The sequence below is a fragment of the Rhagoletis pomonella genome, unplaced genomic scaffold (genome assembly GCF_013731165.1).
Source record: "Rhagoletis pomonella isolate Grant_MI unplaced genomic scaffold, Rhpom_1.0 Rhpom_scaffold_00001, whole genome shotgun sequence".
NCBI lineage: Eukaryota > Metazoa > Arthropoda > Insecta > Diptera > Tephritidae > Rhagoletis > Rhagoletis pomonella.
In genome coordinates this window covers 12,146,539-12,167,121 of record NW_023458555.1, presented here as the reverse complement: position 1 = coordinate 12,167,121, position 20,583 = coordinate 12,146,539, and the positions used below count along the sequence as shown (strand labels likewise).

General features: G+C 37.6%; 1 protein-coding gene and 1 long non-coding RNA gene across 3 annotated transcripts in view; one reads left to right on the top strand and one right to left on the bottom strand.

Annotated features, from left to right (window-relative positions):
• Window positions 1–5,463: 5,463 nt before the first annotated feature.
• On the bottom strand, window positions 5,464–8,021 carry LOC118739142 (BRCA1-associated protein). 2 transcript variants are annotated; one of them, XM_036470320.1, is made up of 6 exons: window positions 7,648–8,021; window positions 7,237–7,588; window positions 7,010–7,180; window positions 6,787–6,953; window positions 6,104–6,722; window positions 5,464–6,044 (listed from the first exon to the last, which is right to left on the bottom strand). In XM_036470320.1, exons 2-6 carry the CDS (start codon window positions 7,545–7,547, stop codon window positions 5,732–5,734), a joined length of 1,581 nt encoding a protein of 526 aa, XP_036326213.1. In that variant the 5' UTR covers window positions 7,548–7,588; window positions 7,648–8,021; the 3' UTR covers window positions 5,464–5,731. The 2 variants fall into 2 exon arrangements, with proteins under 2 accessions (XP_036326213.1, XP_036326205.1); XM_036470312.1 differs by having other exon boundaries at window positions 7,652–8,021.
• Window positions 8,022–10,856: 2,835 nt separating this feature from the next.
• LOC118739136 overlaps window positions 10,857–20,583 on the top strand; it is a 47,434-nt gene continuing 37,707 nt past the window's right edge. The window contains exon 1 of the long non-coding RNA XR_004992987.1: window positions 10,857–11,715. This is a non-coding gene — a long non-coding RNA (uncharacterized LOC118739136). The remainder of the gene's footprint in view (window positions 11,716–20,583) is intronic.

The window sequence follows — 20,583 nt, the reverse complement described above, 5'->3', positions numbered from 1 at the left end:
ACCGGACCTATGTCAACTTTTCTAAAGCTGATTGGAAAGGTTACGCGGAGTTTACTGAAAACACCTTCACATCGCTCCCCACACCAACCGACGTCCATCTCGGTGAACGTAAGTTCCGCAGGGCTATCACTGCTGCTGCAGCTCGCTTCATACCGGCAGGGTGTATATCGGACCCACGTCCAAACTTCCCTGCCGAAGCGGCTGTTTTAGCCAATGAGCGTGATAGCCTTCGTCAGGCCGATCCCGGAGATCCCCGTATCAGGGATCTCAACGCGGAGATTCGGCAACTTGTAAACGTACATAAGCGGAAGAAGTGGGAGGAGCATCTGAAGACTTGTAACTTCACCTCTGGTGTGAGCAAGCTTTGGTCAACCGTGAGGTCATTGTCTAATCCGACGAAGCACGACGACAGAGTCGAAATTTCCGCGAGCTTTTTTAGCCGGCAGTTCATACTGCATCCTCCGGTGGACAAAGCCAATCGTCGAGTGACCAGAAGGCTGCACAAACTGCCAACAACTTGTGCCCCCTTGCTTTCACTTGCGGTGAAGTTCGGATGGCCATCGGGAAGGCGAAAGCCTCCAAAGCCATGGGTCCCGACGGAATATGCATGCTGATGCTGAAAAATTTGGGTCCTGCGGGGGGTAGCGTACCTAACGGAGGTCCTCAATTTGTCAATGGCCACTCTCATCATCCCAGACATCTGGAAGGTGGGGAAGTGGTCCCACTGCTCAAACCGGGGAAACCTGCCAACAAAGGAGATTCGTATCGTCCGATTACACTCCTTTCCCCGGTAGCGAAGACACTCGAGGCCTTGCTACTCCCGTACTTCACAAATCACCTGACCCCAGCGAAGCATCAGCATGGTTTCCGTAAAGTGCACAGTACAACAACAGCACTTAACGCCATAAACACTCAGATAACTCGTGGCCTTAACCGTAACCGTCCCTGTGAGAGAACGATTCTAGTAGCGTTGGACTTGTCAAAGGCGTTTGACACCGTCTGCCATTCCACGCTACTAGAAGATATAGAGGCCTCCTCTCTCCCACAGAGGCTCAAACGGTGGTCGGCAAATTATCTAAGTGGTCGACATTCGTCGGTAATGTTTAGAGACAAAACGAGTAAGCAGCGAAAAATAAAACAGGGGGTTCCTCAGGGTGGTGTCCTTTCCCCGCTACTGTTTAACTTTTATATTTCAAAGCTCCCTCAACCACCAGAGGGAGTCTCGATTGTCTCCTATGCCGACGATTGCTCGATTATGGCGACTGGGAATGGAATTGATGACCTGTGTTCGAAAGTAAACGGCTATCTCTCCGAACTTTCTCGCTTCTTCACTGCAAAGTGTCTAGCCCTCTCCCCTACGAAATCCTCCGCGACCCTGTTCACAACCTGGACGAAGGAGGTCAGGCTACCGCTGGGGATTCACGTCGATAACACACCAATTCCGACGGTGAATAACCCCAAAATACTCGGAGTAACATTCGACAGCCTGCTCTCCTTCTCTGCGTACTCAACCGCTATTGTCAATAAAGTACAGAGCCGCAACAAGGTCCTCAAGTCGCTAGCCGGCAGTACTTGGGGCAAAGACAAAGATACGTTGCTGGCAACATACAAGGCAATAGGCCGGCCGGTTTTGAACTACGCAGCGCCAGTGTGGTCGCCAGGGACTAGTAGGACGCAGTGGACGAAGCTACAGACTGTACAAAACACCGCACTGAGGACAGCGACGGGATGCCTCTTGATGTCGCCTGAACACCACCTGCACGGCGAGGCGCAAATGCTCCCGGTAAAGGAGCATAATATAATGCTCTGCAAGCAGTTCCTGATCGGGAGCCACAGAAGTGGCCACCCAAGCAGACAGCTGCTTGCAGAGGAGCCCTCGCCTAGGCACGTCAGGAGGCATCTATATGAACTAACGGACGAAGTCCAGAGGTTCATTAAGCAACCTCTGGACCCGACAGCTTACAGACAGGCCCTGAACGGCATTCACAGGGACTCAGTCTCGAGTTATGTAGACTCTAGACCTGTGAATGCCGTTCTAGGCACACCACCCCCGGACATAGACGAGACGGAGCTTCATCTGCCTCGGGAGACACGCACCACACTCGCACAACTTCGCTCCGGCTACTGCAGCAGGTTAAACTCCTACTTGAGTAGGCTGAATGAGGATGTGCCGAACGAATGTCCGGCATGCGGAGAGACCCCACATGACTCGAAACATCTCTTCGCATGCCCGGCAAACCCGACATCCCTAACGGCCTTGTCCTTATGGGCAAACCCCGCAGAAGCTGCACGCTTCCTAGGGTTGCCGTTAGTGGAACTTGACGACAACGGCTTAGATACCAACCGATCTGGGCGGGGTTGTTGTAGCCGCTACAACAACAACAATAACAAAATACACGCAAATGTTGTTTTTGCTCTACTGATACTACCTGTTTAATGTGCCTTGATATCAGCCCAAAACGACAAACTTTAATATTGTAAAATATGAAAATTTTTGTATATACATACATATTTTGGAAATAGAATGGGATACTGTCACGAAGCGGGGGGATAACTTTACTTCATTCCTATGCATGCATTTACATTAGGGTGAGTTAATTTTTTCGACATCCTTCTCAGCAGATTCGGATTCTTCAAAAAATTAACTCAGAATCCGATGACAATGCAATATGAAAGACGAATTAATCCGCTAGATGGCGCAGGAGTGAAACTCATATTTAAGGTTCGATTTGGTAAGCTTGCTTTAAAAATAGTTTTTTTTATTATTAAGTTATTTAATAGGAAAATTGACTGTGTTTTTTTGTAAATAAATCTAAATTTTTTAAAGCAACCAACAACAATTACATTTTAAATTATTTAAAAAATTTATTTTCAAAATATCATTAATAATACTTTAGTAAGTATTAATTTTCATATTAACTTGGTATTAATTAACGGTAGCTTCTTTTAAAATTTGGGTGCTCGAAATTTTTTCTTTAGAATATTATGTAGGACCCTGATCTGCTGCGAAGGATGTCGAAAAAAATGTTCCATAAAAAGTAAGCCGCCCTAATGTAAATAGTATATGTCCATAAGTAAATGCATACATAAATACAAAAATATGAATAGGTACATACGTAAAAGAGAACTAAATTTTCCCCTCAACTGTTAAGTCAACCTTTAAAAGTAGTTATACAATTTTGTATATTTTCGTGTATATATTTGCAAAATTTGAATTATATGTACCTACTATTTTACGTACTAAGCTACCGACAAACGACAAAATTAGTCATAATTTTATAGATCGTATAAATGAGTGTACATATTTACATACATACATATGTATTTTTGCAAACAAAGATTTTTTCTGTCACTTATACATAGTATACATGTGTACTTATACTCATACATACATACATATGTATGTCGGCATGAATATATACATTTCTATATTTATATACAAATGCCGATTTATACACTCATAAATAATTTTTATTTAATTTGCGAGGGTCAAGGTCAGTCAAACAGAATTAAGAACTTCGAATAGATTCTACAGTGATTAGTGAAAAACAGACAAGCGTTTGTATGCATGCACATTAGGGAGGTCCAAAAATGTGCGCTCAATGTTTGCTATGAATTTTGTATGGGAAAAAAGAACTTTTCGTGGAAATGGTATGGAATTCTTGAACATCAATATTTTTCGATCGAAAGACTCTGTTTCTCTTCAACAGATTCCCAATAATGAAACCCAATTAATTGTTTAACAATTTTTTTCATAGTAACTATATTTTATAGAACCGCCAAAACCCCTAGAAGATGCCAGAAAATGCAATGGGGGGATTAATTAGAAGTCTTCGATATTAAAAAATGGTTAAATAAATATTTGGATATTTTTATTGGAAGTCTTCTGAAGAGAACCAGAGTTTTCCGATCGAAAAATATTGATTTTCAAGAACTGCATACCATTTCCACGAAAAGTTGTTTTTTCCCCATACAAAATTCATGGAAAAGTTGGAGCGCTTTGAGCGACCTCTAAATATTTTTTGGTTTCAAAATAAAAAAAAAGGGGTGTACTTATTTTCGACATAGAACAATCCTAGGAGGTAAGATCATTGAAATTCCGACTTAACTTACTTTGAACCACCCTAATGCGCATATAATTGCATATACTCGTTCAAGTAACTAAATGCGAAATAAGACATTTGCGCGCGCTTTGTCTATTTTGCATTTTAAAAAGTTGCAAAATTGTTTAATGGTTGTGATTTGGGTGCTGTTAGTACGAGTATAAATATCAATGCATGTACCTATTGGGGTTCCTCATAAACAAAGTTGCCGTTTTTACACTGGCATTATAAAATTTATTATATTTTAAGCCAAAATATTTCACACATTAAGAATAACCTGAACTGGATCGACTTGAAAATTTCTAAAAAAAAATCGAATTATTTAGTTTAAGTACGGTGATAATATTTTTAAAAAATTGGATGCAAACATTAAATCTTAATATTTTTCCAAAATATTTTGGCGGAAGCCTTAAAGAATTTATATTAAATTTTATAACTCCGGTGGAATAACAGAACCTATTTTATAACTTTTTTTTGTATGCAGTATGATGCACCCTAATGTATATATACATGCATAAATATATAGTATATTCATACTGGATGTTTAATCTTTAAACTCTTTAGTCTTGATTATAGAATATAAAATTTCAATAGATTCTATTAAAATATGGCGGACAAGCTCTCATCGAGCGTGAAGGGCAAGGTGGCACCTAGGAGCCTTTTCACTTAGGACCCGGCTTGGCTAATTTGTGAGCATACAAACATTAAAAGAGGAAGAGCCTATATACCTTGCAGAAAAGTCCGAACTAGTGAATCAAATTTCTATTTATTTATAGCTAAAACGTAACCAGCCTGATGGTGCCAAGATTATAACACTGAGAAAAAAATCAACCAAAAATTGGTTAATACATATTACCAAAATTAAACTTGAAAGGGAATCAACGTGACTTTTGTGATGTATAGCTCAGAAGCATGAGCTTTATAGCATATCCTACCTATGGATGCGAATACCCCAGCCCTGAAAGTATTTGATGTGCTCCACGTTGGTGGTGGTACAGAATGAGGAAGACGGTAGCAGACAACCAGAAACTGTTTGCTTAGCGTAGTTGTGCTCCTTAACTGGCGCATAGATGGCCCGCTATGCAGTTGGTTTTCGGAAGACATCGGGAGCGATACCCTCGTTGTTCGCTGAAGCGTTGTCCACTGCATCCAACTAGACCCTTTTGGGTGACCAAATAGGTGCAGCATAATTAAAAACCTGCCGGCCAATTTTGCCTCGCCCTCGACGTTTATCCTCAATTGTAGCTTGAACTACTTCGTTCAAGTGATAAAAAGGATCGCCGTTGATTTCGTCTATGTACAAATATAAGACGCATATATGTATTTATTACGGTATATGAATTTACATATTTGCAATATGTGTATGTTTGCATGAAGGTTGGTATGCACATTTATAAAATCAGCAATCACATTACAAAGGTTTAATCTGGTTCTAAAAAGTTAACTTACATGATATAGCATTTACTTTAGTTAATTTGAATGTTAGTATGTATGTGTATATGCACGTTTAATTACTAAGTCTATGAAAATATGCTTCAGACAGTAAAAACTCTATTAATGCAATTACAAAAACCAACTAAAATGTCTAATGCAATAAAGTTTAAATGAGAATAATTATTAAAAGCATTTTAGTGTTTCTTCTTGCGCCTGCCGCCTTTGCCAGTCGAAGTGCTAGCAGCATCTACTTCCGGCACTACCACCGTGCCACCAACAATTTCGTCTTTTAGCTCAGAATCAGCAATCTTGCTCTGTGCCTGCATATAAAACATTATATCGCGCAGTTGCTCCTTGACATCGTTGAGTTCAGCCTCACGCGCTTCTTTGTAGTCCTTGTATTGTTTTTCAAGTGCTGCATATTTAGTCTGCCAAGAGCTGTGATTGCTTTGTAGAGTTTTAGAGAATTCACTTTCCTCGGCGAGCTGCTTTTGTACTTCTTTCAATCTGCAAAATATCCAAATTTTAATAAAATATATTCCCTTTAAGAAGTGTTTGTTTTTTACTTTGTAGTATTCTGCGCCAACTTGCGCTCCAGAGCCTGCTTTTCCTTGGTCAGGGTTAGTACTTTCTGTTCCAAGGCGCTGACTTTGCTGCTGGCATTATCGGCTCCTGACTTGAAGTCGCGCCATTCTTTCTCTATACGATCCAAGCGATCTTCATAGTATTGACGTTGCGTATCCAATTGCGAAGTGAGTAAATATGTGAACTCCAACTGCATTGAATCAATCTTTTCTTCACCCTCATCATTGGCAGTAGCTACCAGCTTGCCGTCAGTCTTATTTTGAAAGAGCCGATGTACAAAATTGTCACCTGCATAATCCCAAACACTAGAAGTGCCCAACTGCATGGCGAAAGTGTGGTTAGTAGCGCGATAGTGTGCTGCAGCATGACCACCTTGATAACGCCCACAACCAACATGACCACAAATCAGACAAATCCATAGTGAATCTGTGCCCTCACATTCCATACAAACAGAGTTCTCAAGCAATTCTGGGGTCTGCACATGGCGGCACACTGGGCACGTCGAATCACCCCATTTGATAAGGCAGTTTGCGTGAAAGGCATGATTGCAGAGTATGGTCAAGACGCCATCGACGCTCTCATCCATGCGCTCAAGACAGACTGGCAACAAAATAAATCAGTATTGAGTATTTATGTAAGTGAGTAATTAGAGCTATTATTATACCTGGGCAATTAGGCAGCTCGGTGTGGCCAGCTGGTGGCCCAGCATTGCCACCGCGTTCTATTTCCGACACCCAAACGGCGTGACAGAGTGAGTCTGGTTCAAGCAAATTATAAGCGGCGCCATTGTAGGACTGGTAGAATTCCAAAGCAGCGGTATTTGAGCGAAATCTGAAAAACAATTAGTTGAATACAAAATTCGTTGCAGAAAATATCCCTTCACTTACTCTAGTATCACCATAAACTGATTGGGGCTACCATCTCGCACAATGCGTATGTGACGCATTTCTGACTGACAGGGCGCCACGAAGTCCAGCAAGTCATGGCAGTTTACACTTGCAGGCACCGCGAGAAGACAAAGAATGTCCGATGGGCCCTCCTTTAACTCCTTGCGCTCACTACAAAAACCAAGAAATATTAATTTAGATAAATCTAAAATCCGAGACATACTCACTTTTTCTTGTACAAGTGCACTATACCATTAGTTACTTCCGGATTGCCAGAGTAGAAACCAATCTCCTTTGGAAATTCAGGTGCACACTGCCCTTCCTCGAGTGGTGTGGCCTCACGTGAACCACTAGCTGTAGCACGAAAATTTCGCTTACGTTCAGCGCTCATTTCCATCATCGCACCACCTGCCTGTTGCTCGATTTTTGTTACTGGCTGCAGCTGTTCTTGACCAGCCCACAACTGATTTGTGTAGGTTTCGATTATAATTTCTCTAGATTGTCGCAAGCCACGGTCACGCTCGCGCTCCTTTAGCATGCGCGGGTTTGTAGGATGCTCAGCGGAGGTTGCACCAGGCTCTGGAAGTAAATGCATTGTGTTAAAAGGGAATATAAATGGAATGCATTTTTTGATATACGCACCTAAATCCTCATTCAGTTGTGGATCAATTTCGATTTTGATAACGCAGAGAGATACCTGAGTGGGCATTGGTTGTTATTATTACAATATTGTTGCAGTTTTTATGCACTTTTTCCAGAACTTTCGTCAGTTGTTTATTTTGTGTAACATCCGACGCACTTTTCTCTGTGGGATTTTGCACTTTTTAATTTTTATTTCATTTGGTCATGTTTTTATCATGCATTTCTTGTTGTCTGATTTTTATTTAATTTTCTTTGTTTCTGCAATACTTCACCACTTAAAACAGAGTTCTTTTTCTTTTATTTATTTTATCGAGAAATGTAAACAGAATAAATAATTTGGAGAAATCAAACGTCAGATTTTGCAATATTTCACCACGTCAAATGGATATTTCACCACCTTATCGGTTTGGGTCTAAGATGCACTACTGGAAAACGTCAGATTGTACCCCTTCACAAACCAGTGTTGCTGCTTCAGCCTACTTATTTATTCAAGCATATTTGCTTGATTCTTTCGCTAGATGGCGCTAACCACCGTTTCCTTTTGCTCCATAGTTCCGTTTGTTCCAGTTCCTGAAACAGTGTTCCCAGCGTATTAAATTTACTACGGTTTTGCGGAAAAATTAAAAATCTACAACGCTCTGTGAAAATTTTGCATCTATTTTTTCATTTAAATAATGCATAATACAATTGTAATTATACATATGATTTACCTATGCAAAGTTGATTTTGTCATTATTTGGCTAAACAACTAATAAAAAAAGAGCTTGCAGCATCTTAATTATCTCCGATAATATAGCACTGACGTCTCCTCGTCTTCAAGGCAAACGCGGCAATCCGTCTCCCATCTAGAGTAGGTGATGGCGCAGGTCGGGTATGTTGAAAAGATTTGTCTGATCTGTCTAAGGCCGCCTACATCTATGCAGCAGTACTTACTGCGTTCTGAGTTTACTCACGATTCCATTATTAGCCTCGAGGAGGACCAACTAAGCCCACAAAACGCTTCCGGCCACACATGTACAGGCGATGATCCTTCCCTTGTAAATTCGTATTCGGCTTCGTTACCCACGTTCCAGCAGTTTCCTAGTGGTCAGCATAGCAGTACCGTGTTCCCTGCTGCCAAGAGCTCGAGAGCGTCAAAGCACTCCTCGCTATCTGAAAAGATATCTTGAAACATGCCTTTTAAACCCTTGTCAAGGTTCAGTTTGGCACAAATTGAGATTGCTAGTACCTCGGCCTGAAAGACCATGGCCCAAGTACCCATTGCAATAGAAAGCTTGGTGGCAGGTCCAAAGACACCCGCTTGTACTCTGCCCTGCATCTTTGATACGCCTGTGTTCCAGTGTAAGTACATACATATCTGAGATCTAGTTCTCGTAAACCCTTTGATCAGACATATCGATCTGGAATTTTGACCTGAATTTCCTTCCAAAGCAGATTTCTTTTGGCATAGCATCGGAGAATTCGCTGATTCCTAGATCTGGTATTTTGGACAAAATATTTTTTTTTTGTGTCTTGTTTTTAAAAGTACTGTCAGAATTTGGAGAGGAGTCCAACATAGGAGCGACTCTAAGGCCGCGGTTCAACACGTTCTCATTGCTCCTGTCAGCAGCAGTAGAGCAATCCTTCGGAGTTTGTTCAGACGTGAAGTGGTCGATTTTTTTCAGCGTTTTTGGCCACGGTACTATGGGGGTTTGGTATAGCCTTTCAAAGAGTTTTATCTACATTTGAACTCCAACTTAGTCTCTTATCGGGGTAGCCCCGAGATATTGGAATTCGTTAGCGTATTCAAGCACTGTTTCACCAAGGGTAAGCGAACTAATGTTCGGCTTGTACCTTCTTGTAAATGGTTCTAATAACGCCTGATACATTGCGCCAAATTTTCTCTTCAAAATAATTACTTGGTCATCCGCATAACCAATAGTATCGTAACCACTTTCCTGTAGTTGGGTTAAGAGGTCATCCACGGCGCGAGATCAGAGTAGAGGAGAATGAACATCTCCCTATGGGCAACCTCTTATTGCTCTGATGTTAACGGAGCTGTTTCCTTGGCGCGATGTGATATCACGCTGACGAAGCATGGTACGATCCAACCGACAGTGGACAGATCTCTGCCTCATTGGACCAGTGCCCTTGAGATAGATTCGCAGCTGGTATTAGCAAAAGCACCATCTATGTCCAGGAAGACACATAGAGCAACCTCCTTAAACTCGATTTCATTTTCTATCTTACCAACCATATACTTTAGGTCGATCTGTCGATTTACCGTTGACATACGCAAACTGGGTGTTGTGTTATGGAGTTTATGGAGTTACAGGTCTCAGCTTATCCCTAATATGTGGGTCTACTAGTCTTTCTATGATTTTTTTACGAAAATTTAACTGCTAACACCGCAATATCTTTGCGGCCTTTTAATGTTAAGATTAATCTATTTCCATATATCTTGGTTGATTTCCCAGATTATTTAGGGAGCCAAGGAAGTTTGCAGAAAAATCGACCTTCTTATATCATCGGGCATCCATACCTCTAGTTTTTACCAGCTTACTCCAATTTCGTGTCCTATTCCAACATTTCCTTTCGCATCTTATCTTAATCTATCCTGTCCTATCTCATCCTAACCCACCATCCCATCGAATTCTACTAGCCTGACCTATCCTATTTTATTCAATCCTATCCTTCTATCCTATCCTATTTTATTCCACTACATGTTCATTTGCATTATGTTTCTCTCAAAAGCGTACAGTTCGAGTCGCCATTGCCGCACATAACATATGTACGAGTATGTACTTCTATTATTTATTTAACCGTATTCTACTGTTACTTTACTGTACTGAAACGCCAATCGCTGCCGCCAACCGCGCTGCTGTCGACGACCTCGTCCTTCCGCCCGTCGTCAATCGTTCGAACTACTCGTGTAACACATTGTCGGCTTTGTTTTGTTGTTGTCATCGTTACTGCCGACGTGTCATTGTTGTTGTGCCATTGCCTTTCGTCGTAAGCTGGCCTTGCGTACTTGCCTTTGCTGTTAGGTGAGGTGACTTGTTTTCATCTACTTCCACGCCGCCTCGTGCGCCTCCTGCTGCCCCTCCTCAGCGTGTATCCTTCATATTTGCGTCGTCACAGTGAAATGTTCGTAGATTGTCGCTTTGCTTCTTGTTGAATTCCGACACATGTCCAACTGGCTTCGGTTCAGTTTGGCAGCGTCACACCACTACCAGCACCAGCACCAGCGCCAACAGCAGCACCGACAGCAGCAACAGAGCCAACGTCAACTGGTGTGTTTCAGTGGCCTTATGCTGCTCCATCGACGAGCATAACTGGCAGTGACTATTGGAGCGGCATTGTTTTTGGACGTCAGTGGTGCTTCTGCGGATGGCGGATGACGCGCGTGAAATGACGAAGTGCGAATGGTAGTACGAAAAACGGAGGACGAAAATGTAGCGTCAGAATTTGTTGCATTCGCAGCGGTTTGTTGTGTTGTGGTGTTTTTTTGTAGTGCGATTTTGTTTTTTTTTTACATACTTACTTATTTAGTTCATTTTCGTTTTGTTTACGAGTTTCAAGTCTATAGGCTGCTGGCGCGACGCGTAGGTAGACTTACATACATACATACATGTGTAAGTGTAATTTGCGTAAATGGGCGTGTAGCTGTAGTTGTTCTTGTTGCTGTTGTGAATGAGTGATTTGTGTAGTAAATTTTTACAGCGTCTGATTTGTAACAACGGCAGAGTGCAAAAGCAAAAAGAGAAAAAAAAAACAAAAACAAAAAGTCGCAGAGCAACTGAGTAAAAAACAAAAGTTAAAAAATAACAGTGAATGAGAGCACGCAACAATACACTAACAACAACTGCATATGAACTCTGCAGGATTCCTATTTATGCTTGCTTCTCTTTTGTTTTGTTATGCTGCATTTAATTAGCTTGGCAGCAGAAACAATTTAGCAACAACAAAGGCGAAGTAAACTAAAAGCAGCGAGGACAGACAGATAGACCAACAACAAGTCAAACTAAAAATGTTGTTTATGCAAAAAAAAAGTTGAATTGAAAAAGTTCAGCAGCTAAAGAGAGGTAAGCAAATATGCAAATAAATAGCAGCGCACAATTTGAAAAATCTATTTTCTGTGTTTTTTTTTCCATTTCATTTAACTTTGCTTTTTAGCGAAGCGCAAATAATTTAAACACAAACTTCATTAATTAGTTAATTAACTAATTACAAAAGAAAATTAGAAACTCACACAGCAGCAAAGTAAATAGCGCAGCAAAGCCAACGTGGCGTAAGTATGTAAGTATGTATGGGTTGAGGAGAGCAAGCGGAAAAGTGTAGAACGGAAAGCGGATGATTGCGGAAGCAGGTGATGGCAGCGCAAAAGTTGAAGCGTGCATGTGTTTGTTAGCGCATGAAAGGTAAAGGAAACAGGTGAAGTTGAGGCAACAAGGCAAAGTTAGCTGAAGAGTTTAGGGCGAGAACGAGAGCGCGAAGGCAAGGATCAAGCAGCTGAGGGGTTAACTGGTAAAGGAAAGTAAAGAAATAAAATCCATTGCATTAACGGTGAAGGCATGTATGTGAAGGTTGTAAACAGTAGAAGAAGAAGGAAAAAGAAGAAGAGGCAAGGCATGCAGACAAGCAATGGCGGAACGTTAAGTTGGATGTAGTTATATGGTACAAGCGTAGCGGCTTAAGGTGAAAGTTGAAGGTAGAGACACACATTTATACACACATACATTAATGTGTAAATTTATATGTACACCAAGGTGCGCCACAAAAAAAATTTTATATTTTACAAGCGAGTCATTTATTTATGAAAATAAACTTATGCATACATATGTTTTAAAAAGCTTGGTTTTGCATGACACTATGGCAAACTTACGTGCAAAAATTTTATATTTTTTTCTAGAACTTACTAAAGTAACAGGAAAAGTACACCTAGTATAGCTGGTTAGTACTAAAATATTTGATAGATATCCACTATTCTTTCTCCTTAAAAACAATAATAGTTAATATAAACTCGAGATAATATGTTTTGTCTACTGCCCAAAGATGTATGCACATTAGGGTGGTCCAAAAAAAGGCAAATCTGAGTTTAATGCGCTCACCCCAGGATTTTTCTATTTCGAAAAAGGTATACCCATGTTTTTATCAAACAATATTTAGAAAGAGGTCGCTCAATTTCGTGGACATGGCATAGGATTCTTGAAAATCAATATTTTTTAACCGGAAAACTTTGTTTCTCTTCAGGAGAATTCCAGTAGTAATACCCAATTATTTATTTTACCATACCAGCGATTTTTTATGGGTCACCCCATTGTATTTTTTGGCAATTTTAGTGGAGCCACATATAAAAAATAGTTAATATTAAAAAATTGTGTATATTTTTACTGAAAAACTCCTGAAGATAAATATACGATTTCTACGATTTTTTCTTCATATAAAACACATGAAAAGCTTTGAGCACTTTGAGCGACCTCTAAATGTTTTTTGATTTCAATATAAAAAAGAGGGCTGTAATTGTGGAACAATCATAGGGCGAATTAAAATCCCGATTTTACTTTTTTCTTGACCGTCCTGTACAGTTGTGGACATCAAACTACGGTGTGTTTAAGTAAAAAAAATGTTTGCATATTTCTATAAAAATATAGTTCATCCTTCAACAAAACTTACAAGGACCAGCGTTGCATTTTTTGTGCAAAATATGTTATAAAAAACGCAAAAAATTTAATGATAATTTGCAGAATTTTCTTAAATTTTGCATAAAATTTTGTAACTCTGGCTTTTGTGGGCTTTATTGAAGGATAAACTATAATTTTTATAAAAATAAGCACAATTTTTATTTACTTAAACCGGTGGCGGGCACTGCCTTGCCCGCGGGCAAAGCTGTTTTAAGCTTTCTATACAATTCGTATAGGCGCGTGCAGAGTAAAAGCTCTCTCTGCCCATCGCTGACTTAAACACAGCGCAGTCTTAGCACGATTAATAAGTGTCCGGATTTTGGTGCCCGCCACTGTACGCGAGCTAATTTTTTGTTGGATAAATGCACTCAGATGCTAAAAATATCTAATCATAAATTACCTGCATCAAATTAGTAATTATTTTATTATTATTTTTTTAGATTTCATTTGTAAATTTGCCACTAACGAATTTATAAATAAACAAGTGGTATAGCTTGCAACTTAACTAATTAGAAACATAGAAATATTCGTATTAAACAAATGTATGCCAAAATGCTCAAAATGCCAAAGCCTTGCATAAAATGCATCCGTCGTTTATTTAACTTAATTTACTAATGGGTAATTCCATGGAAAAAAGCAAAACGACATACATTCCCAAATTTAAAATTTCCAATAATTATCTTTATTTCCATTGTAACCTATAGCTATTTAAACGAATACATTTCATTCATTTCATTAAACTGTTGGAAAATATTTGGAAGAAAAATAAAAGAAGCTGTAATTTTTGTTTAGGGAAACTTTAACTTCAACTCAACTCTAACTTCCAATTTCAAATACTTTTTAATATTTTTCTTAAAATTATATCAGCCTAATTTTTGATGAAAACGACAGCGTACACAAGTAGTATGTATTTCAAAACAGAAAAAAAATGGCTTCCAAATTAAGTGTTTTGGCTAAAATTCGTCCTTGCGTGCACAAAGTTAAAATATGGCGATTTTCAGTGCCCCAAAAATTATGTGGTATTTCTTTTAAAGGAATTTTACACATAAGTTATTTATCTACATATGTTTAAAACTATATGTCACTTTTGTACAATTTCCGACGACATAATTATAATTCACATTTGATCACATTATGGAGTCAAATGTCCAACCGGTCACAATGAAATAGCCCTTACATTTTTTGTTTACATTTAATTCATAAATTTATTAGCTGCAAGCTATTGGCTAATCAGATACATAAAAATAGGCAAATCAAAATATTTGTATGCTTAGATATATTTACAAAATGCTTTTTATGAGATTTTTCCATTTCTTATTTCATTTGATTGATTTGAAATGATGTGATGTGATTTGATATGTTGTGTTGTGTTGTGGTTTGATTCGATCTAATATGATTTGATCTGATTCGATTTGATTTAACCTGATACTCTATGATGTCACTTGATTTCAATTGATTTAATTGGATTCGATTTGGTTTGGTTAAATTTGAGTTCAATTGTCATGATTTGATTGGATGTAGTTTAATTTATTCTGAGTATTTTCGATTTGAGTTATATAATTTCGTACTTGTAACAAATCTCTGCAAACGGGCATCGCCAAGGGGCCCACTCTCTCCACTTAAACTAGTATTGTATATACGAAGGCGCGCGAAGAATCTTCACTCCTCACAAACACTCAATTAGGTGTAACGCAGAGCTTAATCCTCGGTCCAGATCATTATCATTATTTTACTATTTTTATCTTTCATTTTATTGCGTTTTCTTTAAATTCCATTTTTATAAATTTAAAAATTCACTTACACAAAAAACACTGCGCGATGCCCCTTTAATACACTGAAGTAGTATATATGTAAGTGATGGAAGCGTTTGGAGGAAAATAAGGCGGTAATGGTGGCGGATGCCGTGGCGGATACGTAACAGCGAAAAGCAAAACGATGCTTCGTTCAAAGTAAAGCCACCACCATAGCCTACGAGGGGTGGCCAGGCATTGCTTAGGTGTTGTTGCATCCCATGCAAAGCGATGGGGTTACATATTTTTGTTTTTATTGTTGCTGTTACTGATAGCAGTGGCAGTGTCGCGGTGCGCTTCCTCACCGCTACACTGTTGGCTCCCCAATGGGTTTTAAGTGATTGGCGAATTGCAGCGCCAACGGCAACGCTAGCGCATAGATTGCATAGCAGCAGCTAGTAAATAAATATTTTAAGATGCAAGTCAATGGCAACTGGCTGACGGACTGCGAGCCAGCACCAGCGTCAGGCAAAGATTTCAAGAGATTATAAAAACTTAAGTGAATAAAGAATAAAGAATAAAGAATAAAGAAAACTGCAAAGTAGCGGAAAAACAGCGCAAAATGAGAAAAGTTGGCGAAAAGTAAATAAAAAAACTATAAGTTGAGTGTACGCAAAAGTAATCGAAAAAATAATGAAATCACAGCATTATTGAAGTTTTTGATAAGTATTTTCGATTTTTTAATCAGCTTCGTTACTAAATTCATCGGAGAGAAAGTCATAAATACAAAAAATGGTGGCATGGCGGCATCCGTGTGAATTGTTGCTAGACTCAAATGCTATAATGTGGAATTTTTATGAAATTGCTTTAAGAAATTTATTGCTGCATTAAAGCTTGATTACTTAGCTTTTATGCAGATGGAATTTTTAAGAGTCCCAATTCAGGAATTACACTTTCACAGACTTTTTTTTTACAAAATTTATACATTTCAACTGAGTTGTCTATAAAGTAAGTAAATCACGAAGAACAATTTGTTAAAATTTTTTCAAGAGAAGTTCGCTAAGTTATACCAATTATGTGACTACAAAAAAATATATCGCCCCATTTTTTTTATTTTGCACCAATAGCCCAATATAAAAAATGTTCAAATCTGTACAAATGAACCAATCGTGTGACACTGCCTTAAAGGTTATGCTTTTTATGATTTTCTTGGAATTTCTTCGGCATTTTGGGTGATTTTTCAGGAAGTTTAACGATTTTTTTCTGCATTTTGTCGGGAAGTTTACCTTTATATTCCGGTGGCTTTTGCGATTTTTTACAACTTTTCGTGTAGTTTGGCATCTTTTTCGGGAATTTTCGAGACCTTTCGGGATTTTAAAAGAGGTTTCATGATTTTCGCGCGATTTTTTGTTTGATAACCACTCAGGATTTTTCGGGAAGTTTTGGGTCCAAAAATACATTTCCCTTCCAGCTTGGAGTTCTATGAATGCCATGAAAAATGAAAGATAAAAATAATCCGTATGCCTTGATCAAAATAATGCATAGATTAGGGTGGCAAAAAAAAATTTTAAATGTTAAGCTCTAATCCTCTAGGAATTTCGAAATGGAACAAGAAAGTCACAGTACTTTTTAGTTTACAAAAATAAGATATTTAAAACGGCCTCAAAGCCCATGAAGTTTTCGTTTTTTACTTTTTCGTCGAAACGGTATAGAGTTCTTGAAAATCAATATTTTTCGGTCGGCAAACTCTATTTCTCTTCAGAAGACTTCCAATAATAATCGCAATTATTTATAAATTTTTTTTAGTTAACTATGCCACCCACATATTGACAAGTTTTGACTAGTTTTACTTTTACTTTAGACTTTAGTTTTTTTACTATTTTATTTTAATATTTTTTTGAATAAAAATATTTAAAAAAATTAAACAAACTTTCGTACAAAGTTCGAGCTTCTAAAAATGTAATCAAAGAGTTTCGAATTTTTACGAAAATTTTCTCAACTTTTTAAACATTTCACAAGGTTTGAAACCTCCATATCATTTTTCTTCATATTCAAATTATTTCTATCTATTGACATAGAAACAACAGAGTTCGTACAAATTAGCATGGCCCGAATCAGATGAATTAAAATGGCAGCTTTTTTCCTTCAATATAACTTAAGTTCTCATAGCGAACTCGTTATTGAGTGACGTAATCTCAAAATAAAATTTGGAATCGAGCTTTAATTATGTGATTCAGACCCACATTTTATTATATACCTCTCATTTTGTATAATCCCCAAAGTGACAGTTATTAAATTTTTTTAAGCTAAATTTCATTCTATCGCAAATAAATATTAAAACATATACAAAATTTGCATTTTTTATCCACTTTATAAAATCCATTGAAACCTACATAAAATTCCATGACTATTTAAAAATAAAATCCACTCAAAACATACATAAATACTTAAATATGCATAAATATGTAAATAAAAAGGAGCTTAAATTCTTGCACAAATATTCCGAAAACAGAAACTTCAAATCGGGGTCTCTCCAGCGGAAAAATACGCACGAATGCGCCTACAAAAAAGTCAAACCACAAAGGCAAGATAAGAATGACATAAATGAAAAATAACAAAAATGTAACAGAAAAAATATTTAGTACAGCAACCGCAAGCAATGTAGACGATGACATTAAAGTTGAAGCCATGGCTGAAGAAGGGGCGAAGAACAAGAGAAGCTGATGGAAATGACGAAGCAGTGCAAATATCGTACAACCAACCAACCAACCAACCAACCACCTTTATTACAGTTACGATGTTGAAAATTATACTCCTGGCGCCAAGCAGCAGGCAGTAGGCAGTAGGCAGCCAAATAACAATGCGGCTGTTATGCGGTAGTCATTACAACAACATTGAGCCGTAACAGAAACCAAGCACGGCAACTGTAATAACAACCGGAGTAGTAAAATATTGTAGTACATACCTACCTACAGATGTGCCTACCCAGCAAGCATTTAGGTTTGTGAGACTACTCGATCCGTTCACGAGCCGCATAGCGGAGTTTTTGAGTATAATTGGCATCTCCAAAATGAGAATGTGATCTGTTTCTGACTCTACCAAGCAATGATATTCGAGTACCGTCTGATATTAGCGATATTGCAAGCGATTTCGTTTTCTATACTTGATAAGAGTCGTGCTAGAATTACTGGTGCGAATCTTTTTCCATGCGTTAAAAAGTCGTTTTCTGCTTGCTGCCGCGGCTCGCTTTATATTCCTGAAGAAGTGCGCGCTGCACATTGGCCGGAGAGGCCCTAATTTATGCGAATTATTAGAATGACTATTAGAATTTTCATAAAGCTGTAGGGTAGTAGTACTATTGTCATGCCAAATCCGATTTTGCCATACAATTTATAGATTGGTAATTGACAGCTGTCAAATCAACGGTAAATTTTTCTAAAACTAAGAAAATATTTTTGAAAATGTCAAATTAAAATTTTACAGTTGACGGCTGTCATTTGGATTTATAATTTCTCAACCTTTTTTAATGACACTTATTAAATTTTGAGACACGCATATTATGTCAAATTAGAATTTTGAATGCTGTCACATAAGCTTCCAATTGAACTATCAATTACTCTAAAAATAAGAAAATCATTTAAAGAGTGCTTTCGCTCAGGTTTTTAGACACGCTGATCACAAATTGTGTGTCAAATTAAATTTTTGACATTTTGAATTTTTCTAAAACGCCACTTATTAGGTTTTAAAATAAGCTAGTCAAGAATTTTATGTAAAATTAAGAGTTTGACAGTTGATCGTTGTCAATTGGATTGTCAATTTCTATAAGCTAAGAAAATCTTTTTTAAAATGCCACGAATGATCACGAATATTATTCAATTAAAATTTTGACAAATGTCAAATAAGCTGTGATTTTCTTTAGGGATAAGGAAATTTTCGCAAAAATGAGACCTACTAGGTTTTAAGACTCACTGGTCTTGAGTTCTATATCACATTTAATTCAGTTGACAACTATGTATAATTTTCTCTACAAAAAATCAAATCTTAAAAATTGCCCTTTTTATTGACTTTACTGCAGTTGTTTGCTTAACAAAATAAATTATTTATTTTTATAAGGGGAACATATTTAAACTAAATTAAAAAAAAAAATAAATTAAATGATGAAACAATAACATTAATTATAAATATACAGAGTGTTTAGCCCCCATGGCTAAGTCGTGTTATTAAGGTATAGCTAATTTAGCAACGAATCATGTTTAAGAAGAACACCAACCCGGAAATTACTGTTATAATTGAAAGTCTCCATACAATCATTGTTAAGAAAGCTCTAAACCAGCTACGACCAACTCATACGCACACTTACTCAATCACATATTGTGCATGTGTTGAAAGCTCATCGATACATCCAAAAAAAATCTGCAAATATAACACAGCGTTTTATTTTTAGTTTTATTTTTACTAAGGTAACGTAACTATGCAATAGAATTTGCAGTGAATATAATAAATAAAATAAAAGGAGGTCCTAACGCTTTGACACATCGAAAGTTTAAAACTTTTCTCGAAGAATTGGAAAGTAAATTGGAGATTTGCTTTTATATACGTTGGTTAGTCGCGGTATATTTTTGTAAAGATTTTTTAATTTAAGGAAGGAGGTTCCTAAAATTTTTTTTTTAAATTGATTCTACCCCAGCCAATGAGCAACTCATTACTGCTCAAAAAAATTTAGATTTTAATTTTAATTTGGCTTTTTTATGCGACTTAACCAGTCTTTTCAATGAGCTCAATTTGCTTCTTCAAGGGAAAAACAAGCATATCTGTTTACAGGTTTCAACCGTCAATCATTTTGCAAGCATATTAAATATGTTAATAGGAAATTTAAAAGATAAAAACGTTTGCATTTTGGTAAAAAACGCTGAAGTTTTTGTAGATAATCAAAATAGAGAAACAATTAATATCTGCATTGAAATTATTGAAAGGCTATCCGCTCACTCAATTTTTGGTTCCACATATGTGACCTGGTCTACGAAAAGGGTGCTTACGTGCGAAAACTAGTTTTCTGTGAAAAAGCTGTTAAAAGTAAGCAACTCGTATATTTTGTCGTATTTTTACTCTTCTTTCTCTACATTTTTAGTACACTTCTAAGGAAGTTAGGATTTTCTGCTTTTCACCACGTGAAAAAGCATCTCATCTTCCATCCGAATCAACCAAAAAGTGAAAATTGATTTTTTGACACCTAAGCCCCCTTTCCGTAGATCAGGTCACATATACTTAATCACGATTCCTCATTTTCGTTTTTAAAACTAATATTAAACAAATACCGGCCTAATCTATGTGATGACCATATTTCTCAACTCTTTCGAATAAAAGTTTATTTCAAAACAAATAAAAAAGTACCTAAATAAATAAAAAATATAAAAATTATGCTCGATGTCTTTTCAAATGTAAAAATGTGTGAATGGGCGCAGCTGGAGTTAACAAAAAACAACCCCTGCACTCTTACAGGCTAACCTAATATTCACGCACGCCGCCAATTTACTGTCAA

Excerpts from the sequence above, each read along its gene's own strand:
- LOC118739142 (XM_036470312.1), bottom strand. The coding sequence starts at position 7,718 with ATGCCCACTCAGGTATCTCTCTGCGTTATCAAAATCGAAATTGATCCA. Across the intron at positions 7,181-7,236 it reads GTGCACTTGTACAAGAAAAA|TGAGCGCAAGGAGTTAAAGG; the intron begins GTGAGTATGTCT and ends TGGTTTTTGTAG. Across the intron at positions 6,723-6,786 it reads CGAGCTGCCTAATTGCCCAG|TCTGTCTTGAGCGCATGGAT; the intron begins GTATAATAATAG and ends TTTTGTTGCCAG.